At 36.9% G+C, this 11775-nt stretch overlaps 1 protein-coding gene across 1 annotated transcript in view; it reads left to right on the forward strand.

Moving 5' to 3' along the window:
• BAAT (bile acid CoA: amino acid N-acyltransferase (glycine N-choloyltransferase)) overlaps positions 1-11037 on the forward strand; it is a 20141-nt gene extending 9104 nt beyond the window's left edge. Inside the window, exon 3 of the mRNA XM_006864715.1 lies at positions 10447-11037. Coding sequence (XP_006864777.1) covers positions 10447-11037 — 591 coding nt within the window. The remainder of the gene's footprint in view (positions 1-10446) is intronic.
• The last annotated feature ends 738 nt before the right edge of the window (positions 11038-11775 follow it).

Here is an 11775-nt window from a genome sequence, read left to right on the forward strand (position 1 = left end):
GAGGTTGGCCCAGGATCAGACATTGTTTCGTTCTGCTGTGCATGGGGTTGCTATGAGTCGGTTCTGACTCGATGGCACCTGACAACAACAACAACAGATGCATTGCTATTTTAAATGGCTATTTTTAATGTGTGTGATAGAATTGTCTTTGAAATATTCGATAGGTGTGATATCAGTGTGCTAGCCCTCTGCTTGACTTAAATGGGAAATGAAAAGGTTATGTGATTCTGCTTTTCACCACATAAGATTTCCTTTATACTTTCTGCATGACTTTTCTGTTACCATTCTTGCCAATGCCACATAGGTGGCTAGTTAATGTCTAAGTCAAGACTGAGTTGGGTTTCTGAGTCCTTCCAATATACTTGCTCTACACTGTCTCTTCTGCAGGAAGATAGACCACAAATCTTGTAATTCCTTGTAGGTGTTATTCTTCATCTATTGATTTTAAGTGTCTTCTAATGCCTCTAAATTCTTGGAACCAAATTTGGTGGCAGAAGTTGTAAAGAGTTAGAGTTAAGGCCTGCACATAATTGACGTGATCCTGTCTGTTCATTCCATGTTATATGACTTTAAATTTCTTTCATGGCCAAATCCATTCTGGAATTTCCATCTCGCCCTCACATAATTGTGATTATCTTTTACTGTAAGACATAGTATTCAAAACTCAAAGGGAATTTTTCAAAAGTTTTCATTGTGATTTGAGTGAAAGTTTACAGAGCAAAATGGTTTTCCATTCAGCAATTGATACATATTTCGTTTCATGACATTGATTGCAATCTCCCCAGTGTCATAGCAGTTTTCCTACTTCCTCCCTGTGTTACCATTTCCATTTGTCTTTCATCCCTATCCCTTCCTGCTTTCTGAACATTGTTGTTGTTGTTGAGTGCTGTGGAGTCAGTTTCAACTCATAGTAACACTGTATAAAGTTTCTGAGGCTGTACATCTTTGCCAGAGCAGAAACCCAAGCTTCTGATCTTGTCCAGTGCATATCATACAAAGCCACTGTACTCCCCTTCTGAATTTTATTGCTGGGCAAATACTGTCCTCTTGATCTCGTATAGTTGCTCATTCTAAGGAGTATGTTCCTCCCTGGTGCAATTATTCACCTTATAGCCTGTTTGTTGTTTTGCTGAAAATTGAGCCATGGGGAGACTTCAGTTCTAGGCTTGAAGACTGAATAAAAGTAATAATCTAGGGTGTTCCACCAGTCTCTATTAGACCAGTAAGCCTGGTAGTTTTTATAATTTTGAGTTTTGTTTATCCCAGTCTATCTAGAATATCTTATTGTGAATCCTTTCAGAACAGTTAGCAGTGGTAACCTAGCATCATCTAGTTCTTCTGGTTTCAGGGTGGCCAAGGTTTAAGTGGTTAGTTAGTCCCTTGATGTAGTTGTTTTCTTGCATCCTAGATTTCCTCCATTCATTGCTTCAGGTGAGGAGTCACCAATAGTTGTACCTTCATTAGATGGCTACTCACAAGTGTTTAAGATCCCGGTTGCTACTCCCCAAAGTAGGATGTAGGACATTGTCTTTGTGTTCTACGATATGCCAATTGACCTTGATGTCTCCTGAGACTATGGTCCTGTGCTCTCAGGCTAGTGACTCATTCCCTAAAGGTATTTGATTAAAGCTAAGACATTTTCATAACTTTGCTCCTTGTATGCTGTACTATATTCATGGATGTGTTTGTAGCATATATAAATACATCTATAGAAATATCCTCTGTCAAGCCTACATAGATTCATGAGTATAGTCCCATTGGCCTCCCCACACCTGTTCAGCTTGAGTGCCTATCTATATATCTTCTGTTAGATTATTTTGACTATTATTACAGAATTATGTACATAATAGTATTTACTTTTGTTTACCTTAACTCTTATTCTCCTCTCAGTGTCTTCTTTTGCCTTGATCTTTTTGTGCTGATCTCCTGGTTTATTCTTTTTTATTATTAGTGCTTTGCTTATCTTATCTCTCTTTCCTTTTTGTATAAATTTGGTGATAAGTTTTTCCATCTTTTTATAGAATAAAGATGGAATCTGGATCTGGATTGCATTATATCTATAGATCACTCTTAGTAGTGTTGACATTTTCACAATGTTAAATCTTCCTATCAGTGAGCATGGTATATTCTTTCACTTATGAAAGTATTTTTTGATTTCTTATAGTAGTGTTCATCGCATTGGTCTTACGTATACTTAGATTTATTAAGTATGCCATATTTTGGTGGCTATTGTAAATAATGTTGTTTTCCTTATTTCCTTTTCAGAGCTCTCTTCGTTAATGTAGATGCATCCAACTGATTTATGTCTGCCTGTCTTGTATCCTATCACTGTGACAAATCTTGCTATTAATTCCAGTAGTTTTTTTTGTTGAGTCTCTGATATTACCTAGGATAGGATCATATCATTTGTAGATAGAGAGAGTTTTACTTCTTCTTTGCCAATTTGAATGCCTTTTATTTCCTTCTTGCTTTTCTACTGTGACTAAGACTTCAAGTACAATATTGAATAATAGTGTTTATAAAGGACGTGGTTGTCTGGTTCCCAACTGCAGAGTAAATGCTTTCAATATCTCCATTAAGAATAATGTTGACCATTGATTTTGTGTACACACCCTTAGCTATGTTGAGGAATTTTCCTTCTATTTCTATTTTGCTGAGAATTTTTACCAAGAATGGGTGTTGGATTTAGTCAAATGCCTTTTCTGCATCAATTAATATGATTAGTTGGTTCTTTTACATTCTTTTATTTCTGTGGTGGATTATGGTAATTGTTTCTTAATGTTGAGCCATCCTTGTATAACTGGTATGAATCCTACTCAGTCATAATGCATTTTGTTTTTGATATGCTTTTGGATTCTACTGGCTAGCATTTTTGTTGAGAATTATTTTTCCCAAACTTTTTATTGTGAATTGAGAGTTTTACAGACAAGATCATCAGTTTTACATTAAACAAATCATATTTTGTGTTTCAGCTGAATAATTGCAATTCCCTCCCTATAACAACCGTGTTATCCCACTTCCTGTAGTTCCTATTCCCATTCCACCCCCTTCCCATCCCTTCTCAGCTTTATCCTTAGGTAAATGTTGCCCTTTTAATTTTGAATATTTGGCCATTCCATGGTGAGCATGCCTTACTAGTGTTGTTTCCCCGCTATGTACCTATCTGCTGCTTGGCTGAACATTGGGTCACGAAGGTGAGTTCATTTCAGACCTGATTGGTGGTCAAGGGCCATAATCTCAGGTTCTTGTGGTGTCTTTTTGACTAGAAAACCCAATATTTTTCATTATTTTGAGTTTTGTTGAGAATTTTTGCATCAATGTTCATGAGGGATATTGATCTATAATTTTCTTTTTTAGTGATTCTTTGCCTGGTTTTGCTTGCTTTATAGAATGAGTTCAGGATTATTACATCCTTTCCTATGTTCTGGAATAGTTTGTGTAGAATTGTTGTCAACTGTTCTCTAAGTGGTAGGACTCAAGAGTGAAGTTTTCTGGGCCAGGACTTTTTTATTGGGCATTTAAAAAAATTCATTTATTTAATTTTTTCTTTTGTCATGGGTCTGTTCAAATTTTCTTTCTCAGACTGCATTAATTTGGATAGGTAGTGTGTTCCTAGAAATGTGTTCATTTCTTCTAGGTTTTCAAATTTGTTGAAGTACGGTTCTTGATAACATTCTGTTATCATCCTTTTAATTTCAGTTGGTAGTGTGGTAGTGCCTATTTTATTTTTTTAATCTGTGTAATTTGTGTCTCTTTCATTTCCTTTGTTGAATTTTCCAGTGCTTTTATTAATTCTTTCAAAGAGCCAAATTCTGACGTTGGTAATTATTTCTACTGATTTTCTGTTTTTTATTTATTTATTTATTTATTTTTTTTTTTTATTTGTTTGTTTCATTTATTTATGCTCTACTTTTTATTATTTCATTTCTTCTGGTGACTGGTGGTGGTGGTTGTTATGTGCCATGGAGTCAGTTCTAACTCCTGTACAGGATTTCTGAGGCTGTAAATCTTTATGGGAGCAGAGAGCCTCATCTTTCTTCCATGAAACAGCTGGTAGTTTCAGACTGCTGACCTTGAGGTTCACAACCTGTTTCATAACTACTATGCTAAGACTTTTTTTTTTCTCAGTTTTTTTTCCTAATTATTGGAGATGCAGGGTTCAGATGTCGATTTTGTTTTTTCCTCCTTTTTTGATATGTGTATTTCTTGCTATAAATTATCATTTGGGGACTACTTTTGTGTGTCCCAAAGATTTTGATATGTTTTCATTCTTATTTGATTCAAGGACTTTTAAATGTTTATTTTTTATTTCTTCTATTATCCATTAGTTTTAAAGCATGTGTTTTATTAGTTTCCCTTGATCTTCCTGCTGTTGATTTCTACTTTTGTAGCATTGCGATCTGAGAAGATGCTTTTTAGTATTTCAGTGACTTTAAATTAATTAATAATAACTTTTTGTTCTAACCTGTGAGTTAATCTAAAGACTGTTCCATGTGCACTGAAAAAGAATGTATATTATGCTTTTGTTGGGTGGATTGTTCTGAATATTTTTATAAGGTCAGGTTGGTTGTTTAGATTTTCTGTACCTTTTTAGCCATTTTGTCCTTCATGAACAGTGGTATATTAAAGTCTCCTCTTATTGTGGAGTTGCTTATTTCTCTTTTCAATACTGTTGAAGTGTCATTTGTGTATTTTAGGACTCTCTCATTGGGTGTGTAGTTATTTATTATGACTGTGCCCTCTTGTATGGGCCCCTCAATCATTACATAATGTCCTTCCTTGTGTCTCTTGCTGGTTTTTGCCTTAAAGACTGTTTTATCAGAAATTAATATTGCTAATCTCACTCTCTTTTGGCTTACAATTGCTTGATATTTAATTTTCTATACTTTGATTTTTAGCTTATTTTTATCTTTGTATCTTAAAGACAGAATATTGATGTATCATGTTTTCTTATCCATTCTGCTACTCTCTGTCTCTCTCTTTTTTTAATTTAATGTTTTATTGTGAATTATGTGATAGTTTACATGGGAGAACATTTGTTTTACATTCATCCTATCGTATATCATTTCATTGCCATGGTTACAATTCCCCCCATGCATCGTCAACCAACCAAAGGGTATACACTACAAGCCTGCCCCCCGGTTGTACTCTCTGTCTCTTGACTGCTGCAGTTAATCCACTTACATTCAATGTAGTTATCAATAGACATGAATTTACTGCTATCATTTTGCAATGTGGTTTTATTTTTTGTGTGGTGCTTATAGTTTCTTTGTTTCATATATATATATATATATATATACATAGTCAGAAAGCAATATTTTCTGACATATCCACATATAAGAGTAAACAGCAAAGAATCTTCACTTCTAAGGGCACAACCTTAAGATTTTCCTGTGAGTTTTCAAATGAAATGTAGTGGTTAGCATTTCATTTCTACAAAAAGATCTTCCTATTTAACTGCAGAAATAGTTATGACCTTTATCTTCCCACTACTGTTTACAACAACTTCTCTTTACTGAGGTTTTCTGTATATGTAATTCAGCTCCCTATAGTTTGAAATGGTGTTTCATATACTTTTGTGTGCTAAGTTAGTTTTGCTTTTGGATTTTCTTATCATTTTCTTTGTTGCTTTTTTTTTTTTTTTTTTAAGTGTTTACTGAATCATTACGATTTCATTTTTTATTTTGTTGAGAAGGCGTATTAATGTTCTTTGAGGTAATCTTATAACTTATTATTATCATTTTGAGTTTAAGATAGTCCATTCTGTCTTCATATTGTCTTGACTTCATCTTCATTTGGAAGTTCTGTTAGTACACCATTTATTCCCTCTTTCTGCTTTGTAGTTGTCATTATTTACCCATTGGTATCTCTGGTTCCCTATTTTCAGTCTTGTAGGCTTGTTGTACTTTCTATACTTCCATATCTGGCTGGGTTAATTTCCAGGTGATGTTGTGTGACTGTATCTCAGCTTGTTGTCTACTGTTGTTGGTTCTCTGTCTGAAAGACTTCCTTTAACATATCTTGCAAAGGTGGTTTCTTTTTACAAATTACTTTAAATTCGATTTATCTGGAAATGTCTTACCTTCACTATTGTATTTGAGGGACAGTTTTGCTGGGTATACAGTCCTCGGGAACAATGATTTCATGATTTTCTATGTGTCTGCCTTCTTGTCTGATGATTTCTGCTGGCACTGATTCTCCTTGGTAAGTAACTTCCTCTTTTCCTGAGCTGCTTTCAGGATTCTTTCTTTTCTTTAGTTTTGAAAGTGTGATTATGATATGTCTTGGTTATTTTCTTTTGGGGTTCTATCCTATTTGGGATTCATTGAGCATCTTGAATACATCTTTCACAATATTAGGGAAGTTTTTTCCCAATAAATCTTTGATAATTTTCTCTTTGCTTTTCTTTTTGGTCTCTTCCCATTCTGAATTTCCAGTCACAAGTAAGTTTTTTCTCCTGATAGGCCCCACATAACTCTTGGTCTTTCTTCATTCTTTTTTTCTGATTGTTCTTCTAATGGACTGTTGTTGTTAGGTGCCATCGAGTGGGCACTGACTCATAGTGACCTTATGCAGAGCAGAACAAAACACTGCCGGATCCTGGGCCAGCCTCACTACTGTTGCCACGCTTGAGTCCATCAATGCTGCCACTTGGCTAATCCATTTCATTGGAGGTCTTCCTCTTCTTCTCTGACCCTTCACCTTACCAAACATGATATCCTTCTCCAGCGACTCTTCCCTCCTGACAATGTGTCCAAAGTATGAGAGACAAAATTTGGCCATCTTGGCCTATTAGTATTAAGAAATTTTCATCAGTTTCACTAATTCTGTGTTCCACTGATTCAATTCTATTCCTTTTTCTTTCCAATGCATTATCTGATTCTTAAAATCTATTATTAATCTTCTGGATTTCTATTTACTGTTTTTGTGTGGTTTCCAGTTTACTATTTATTTTGTCAATTTGCTTTTCCATTGCTTTCCTAAATTATTCTAGAGTATTATCCATGTTTCCCTTAATTTTGTCTATGACTTCCTTGGAGTTGTCTTTGTTTTCCTTGATCTTTCTTATTGTGTTGAAGGGTCTTTAACATAGTCATCTTGAATGTCTTACCACATAGTCCTATACCATTTCTTCCTTCAAGATTTTCTGGTCCAGTATTTTGTTCATTTGCTTGAGCCATCTGTCCTGATTTTTATGTGATTTGAAGTTATCTGGTTTCTCGAGGACATTGTAGTGAGATTGTATTTACTTGTTGATTACATGTTGGTTTGCATTACCCTGAATTTTTTGTTTTATTTAATGTATCTGGGCAACTTGGCAGGCATATTATTCTGGTTGCTAATTTAACAGCACTGGGATACTTAGCACTTGTGCCTGGGTAGTAGCACTTGTACCTACTAGGTAGTAGGTGGATGTGTGGGCATTAGCCTCTGATTGCTGCTCATGTAGAACAGCTGAGGCCAGGCTAGACAGGTGTTAGCTAACATCCACTGTCAATGTTGCAGTGCTGGAGTAGATGGTGGTCCTTGTCCAGTGGCTGGGGTAGGAGGTGTGGCAGGTATGACTGATTAGGTTCACTGGCTCCCAATTAATGGTGAAAAAAAGGGAGGGGATGGAAGGAGAAAGGAAGAAAGAAAGGTGGGGGTGGAGGAGAAGAAAAAGAAATGATACCAAGAAAAACAGGTTGAAAGAAGGACAAAATAAGAAAAAAGAAATAGTAAAGCACTTGAATAAATGCTAGTTGCCAAACCTGGCTGCGGTAGGTTTGCTTCATGGGTGCACCCACCGCTGACCATGGAGGCAGTAGAGGTCATCCACCTACTATTTGGGAGTGTGAAACCTCTCGCTGCTGAGGTGGGGGCTGTTGACTGTGGAGACAGAGGAAGTGGGACATAGGCTCCATGAGATTGCCCATTTCCTACCACACTGGTGGTGGGGGCAGGTGCTACCAGCCATGGTAGTTGGCAAACGTACTGTGCCCACTTTGCAGGAATGTATACCACCAGACTCAGAGGCTGTGGTCATGTGGTGCTTGATGTACAAAGGCCTGTCCTGCAGATGTCTGAGATAGTGGATGTATAGCTCTTGGTCTGCCAGAGCACACTCCAGTCTGCCGGGGGCCTAGAGCAATGGATGGGGTGGTCATTGCAGGAGGAAGCCAGCTGGGTGAAATTCCAGGAGGGCTTAACTGGCTGTTGGGTGGGTAGAAGTGGGAGGGCATGCCTCTCATCACAGGAAGGTTGTGTGGTGTAAGAAGGGAGATCACATCTCTCTCATCACTGGCAACAGTGTGATTGCCTGCACAGTTGGCAGTTTGCTGCTCTGTATGTCTCCTTGTTGATGGTTTTTATTCTTTTTCCTTTTCTGATCAGTTATCCTTTTTTTTGAAACTTAGCATTCCAGGATTGTTATTCGGATCTTTTTCACTTTGTTTCTCCGGTCTTTATTGTAAAGCATCTGGGTAGTATATCTTAGATTCAATAAGTGGCCTTTTAAAAAAGTTATATTAATAAACTGATAGAAAAACCTTTGCCATTTCAACAAAATTCATGTGTACAGTTCAGTGACATCAATTATGCTCATCATGCTGTTCACCCATCACCACTAACAGTTCCTGAATTTTTCCATCACTCTTAATAGAAGTTGAGTATCTTCTAAACAGAGTGTCTTCCTTTCTCCTTCCTCCCACTCACTCCTGATAACCACCAATGGACTTTAATCTCTATATAATTATAGAGATTTCATATAAATGGGATCATACAATATTTGTCCTTTTGTGACTGACTTATTTCACTCAACAAAGTTCATCTATGGTATCCATGTACCAGGACATTATCTCCTTTTATGGTAGAGTGATATTTCATTGTTATGTATGCACCACTGTTTATCCATCCACCTGTTGAACATTTACATTGTTTTTACATTTTGACTATTGTGAATAGTACTGCAGTGGACATTGTTGTACATCTATCTGTTTGCATTTTTGCTTTAAATTCTTTTGTATATATACCTTGGAGTGGAATTTCTGCATCATATATAATTTATGTTTAACTTTTTAAGAAATCACTGAACTGTTTTCCATAGTGACTGTGCTATTTTACAACTTCACCAGCAAAGAATGAGGGTTCTAATTTCTTCACATCTTCACCAGCCCTATTGTTTTCTTTTGAAGGACTTTTTGTTGATTCAACCCATCTATTTTATTGATTCAAAAATTCATGGAATAATGAAATTGAAAAATAATGGAATTTTTCCATGAAGATTTTGAGTCCCCCTTGTATATGGGGCAGAAAATAGAGAGTGTATATAGCTCACTCAATCTGTTTTGTTTGTTTTTTCTTATGCTAAGGATTTCTTGCATTTCTGTCAGCTAAGTATAATTGATAAAATCATGCATTCCAATATCATAGAATTTATAAAATATTTAGAATCTGTTTTCTTCTTCTTCTTCATCTTCTTCTTCTTCCTCTCCTATTTCACTAGTGCCTGGCATAGGATGGATGGTATACAAAGACTTGTTTAGTGACTAATAATGAGAGGGAAAGCTAAGTCAAGCCCCTTTCTTTATGAAGCCTCCCTCTTTGTGAAACACTTTTCTTAGTATCCTGTTTCAAACCAAAGCAATTCTATAATCATCTACAGTTCCAACACTCTGTCCTACTAATCATGGAGCCATGGTGGAGCTGTGGTGGTTTGTTAACAGCAGAGGTAAGCAGTTCAAACCCACCAGCTACTCTGTGGGAGAAAGAAACCTTACATAGAGTCCCTATTGGTCAGAAGTGACTCAATGGCGGTGGATTTGACTTTCCTACCAATTGGGAGCCCTGGTGGCACAGTAGATAAGCACTCAGCTGCTAACTAAAAGGTCTGTGGTTCAACCCTGTCAAAGGGAGACTGATGTGGCAGTGTATTTCTGTAAAGAAGTACAGCGTTGGAAAGCCTCGGGGACAGTTGTACTTTGTCCTACAGGGTCACTGTGAGCCAGAATTGAGAAAGGCTGTTTTGTTTTGTGTTGTTTTTCAATCCTATTCATTTCACCTTCTCCCTCATTTTTTACCTCTCCATGATGCCCTTTTCTCTGAACTTCTAAGGAGTTCAGAACTGGTGCAACAAAGTATACCAATCAATTATGCTCTGTCTCGTATTAGTCACAATAGTAACATATCTATATTTCTTATTTTATTAGTGTTTATTTAGGGCATTTTAAACTCAGCATCTAATACAATGCCTAGTGCATAGTATTCAGTTAGTAAGGTCTGAGAGACTTTTGAGAAAGTATTTCCTTTGAATATGAATTATATATTTCAGAACGGTAGAGCTGAACATGTTGGAAGAATTAATAGTTGTTTGCTCCCATTGGCCATTGGAGTTCTTTGGTTGTCTAAGACTGTGGGGTTTTGCTAAATGAAGGATAGAATCAACATCTCGTTTCTATTATTTTTCAGGTCCTCGGCCCAGGCATTGGGGTGGTTTCCGTATGCAAAGGAGCTGAGATTGGACTGTCCATGGCTATTCACTTAAAACAAGTCACTGCTGTTGTACTTATTAATGGGCCCAATTTTATTTTTCAAAATCCGCATGTATATCGTGGTCAGATATTTCAGTCAATGCCCTGCAATTCACAATTACTATCTACGAATGCATTAGGGTTAATAGCGTTTAATCACTACTTTGGGGATCCTCGAGATGAGGCCAATAAGTCTTTTCTCCTTCCCATTGAAAAGGCCCGCGGACATTTCCTCTTCATTGTGGGAGAGGAAGATAAGAATCTAAACAGCAAAGTATTTGCACAGTGTGCCATAGATCAGCTGAAGAGGAAGGGCAAGAACAACTGGACCTTGCTGTCTTACCCTGGGGCAGGCCACCTCATAGAGCCTTCCTATGCTCCACTATGCTGTGGCTCGTGGGTCTCCAACATGCCAATGCTATGGGGAGGAGAGGTGATCCCGCATGCAGCTGCACAGGAACATTCTTGGAAGGAGATCCAGAAGTTTCTCAGGAAGCACCTCATGCCAGTGTCAACCAGCCAACTCTGAGCAAAGTACATATTCCTTGGAAATATGAGGTGGCTTCAGAAAGTTTGTGGAAATTTTGAATTCAAAGATAATGGGATTTTTCTGTGAACTCTTTGAAGCTCTCTCACAGACAAGGAAATTTCTTTACCAGCACCTTCACTTGACTTTTATGAAGGAATGTTTTTGATAGTATCCCCACAATTATTATGTTTCAGCCCATTGCTATCCTCTGGGTCAATTTATCTCAATGAGGGTCTTCCTCTTTTTTGCTGACCCTCTACTTTGTCAAGCATGATGTCCTTCAGGGCCTGGTCCTTCCTGACAACATGTCCAACATGAGATGAAGTCTTGTCATCCTTGCTTTTAATGAGCATTCTGGCTGTACTTCTAAGACAAATTTGTTCATTTTTCTGGCAGTTCATGGCATATTCAATATTTTTCAAAAGCAGAATAAAACAATTCAAATGTATCAATTGTTCTTCAGTTTTCCTTATTTATTGTCCAGCTTTTGCCTATGAGAGGATTGAAAATACCATGGCTTGGGTGAGAAGCACCTTAGTCCTCAAAGTGACATCATTGCCTTTAAAACTTCAGATTTGCCCAGTGCATTTTGGTTTCTTAATTTCTGCTTCCATGAGCATTGATTATAAGTAAAATGAAACCCTTGGCAACTTTAAATTTTTCTCTACTTATGATGTTGCTTATTCATCCAATTGTGAGGATTTTTGTTTTCTTTATGTTGAGGTGTAATTCATATTG

Source organism: Chrysochloris asiatica, unplaced genomic scaffold (assembly GCF_000296735.1).
Source record: "Chrysochloris asiatica unplaced genomic scaffold, ChrAsi1.0 scaffold00069, whole genome shotgun sequence".
Classification (NCBI taxonomy): domain Eukaryota; kingdom Metazoa; phylum Chordata; class Mammalia; order Afrosoricida; family Chrysochloridae; genus Chrysochloris; species Chrysochloris asiatica.